The sequence below is a fragment of the Thecamonas trahens genome (assembly GCF_000142905.1).
Source record: "Thecamonas trahens ATCC 50062 unplaced genomic scaffold supercont1.9, whole genome shotgun sequence".
In the NCBI taxonomy this organism is placed as follows: domain Eukaryota; order Apusomonadida; family Apusomonadidae; genus Thecamonas; species Thecamonas trahens.
This window is the reverse complement of record NW_013657671.1, coordinates 548842-549714: the sequence shown is the minus strand read 5'-3', so window position 1 is coordinate 549714 and position 873 is coordinate 548842. Positions and strand designations below refer to the sequence as shown.

At 66.2% G+C, this 873-nt stretch overlaps 1 protein-coding gene across 1 annotated transcript in view; it reads right to left on the bottom strand.

Moving 5' to 3' along the window:
- AMSG_02434 (uncharacterized protein) overlaps positions 1–873 on the bottom strand; it is a gene marked incomplete at both ends in the record, with an annotated part of 3408 nt that overhangs the window by 1179 nt on the left and 1356 nt on the right. The window contains one exon of the mRNA XM_013905521.1: positions 12–834. Within this exon, the coding sequence (XP_013760975.1) occupies positions 12–834 (823 nt within the window). The remainder of the gene's footprint in view (positions 1–11; positions 835–873) is intronic.

Below are 873 nucleotides of genomic sequence, written 5' to 3'. Positions count from 1 at the left end.
GTCGTCTCGACCGTAAAGTCGGTCCCGCCCGTCGCGAGCGAGCCGGACGACACGCTCGTCGCCACGTCCACCACAACGTCGTACGACGCCGTCGTGTCCATCGTCACCGTGATCGGCACGTTGACCGTCCCCGATCCGGGCTCGGTCGCCGCAGCCGTCCCGACCGCCATCGTCACTACCGCCGCGTCATCGTTGGTGATCGTCGCAGTCACGTTGACCACGTCGATCGTCGCCGGCATGTCGTTGTACTGGGCCACAAGGCCGAGCTCAAGTACCTCGGTCGGCTCGAGCACCCCGTCGCCCGACACCACAACAGACACTTGGTGTGTCGTCGCAAGCGCCGGGATCGTCATCGGGCTTCCCGTCCGCGCCACAGTGTCAACAATCGTCGCATCGGACGGCACATCCGCCGTCGTCGTCACGCCATCGACCTGAACCGTGAGTCCAGCCGCGTACTCGGATGGCCGCGACAGCGCCAGCTCGACCACAAGCTCGTTGGTCGTCGACGCCGCACCCTCGGGCCCAGTCACAGACAGTGCATCCGTGCCTGCACCCGACACAGCGGTCGTCGTTCCGCCGACCACCGTCGCGGTAAGCACCGGCGCCGGTCCCGAGTCGGCAATCGTCACAACCGTCGTGTCTGCCACACCGATCGACGCACCGGCCGTAGACGTACCGGTCAGCTTGACATCGAACGTCTCGCCGCCGTCGTACCATGCATCTGCAGCCACAACCGCATTGTACACTGCGCTCGTCGACCCAGCTGGGATCGTCACCGTCGTCGTCTCGACCGTAAAGTCGGTCCCGCCTGTCGCGAGCGAGCCCGACGACACGCTCGTCGCCACATCCACCACGACGTCGTACGACGCCGTC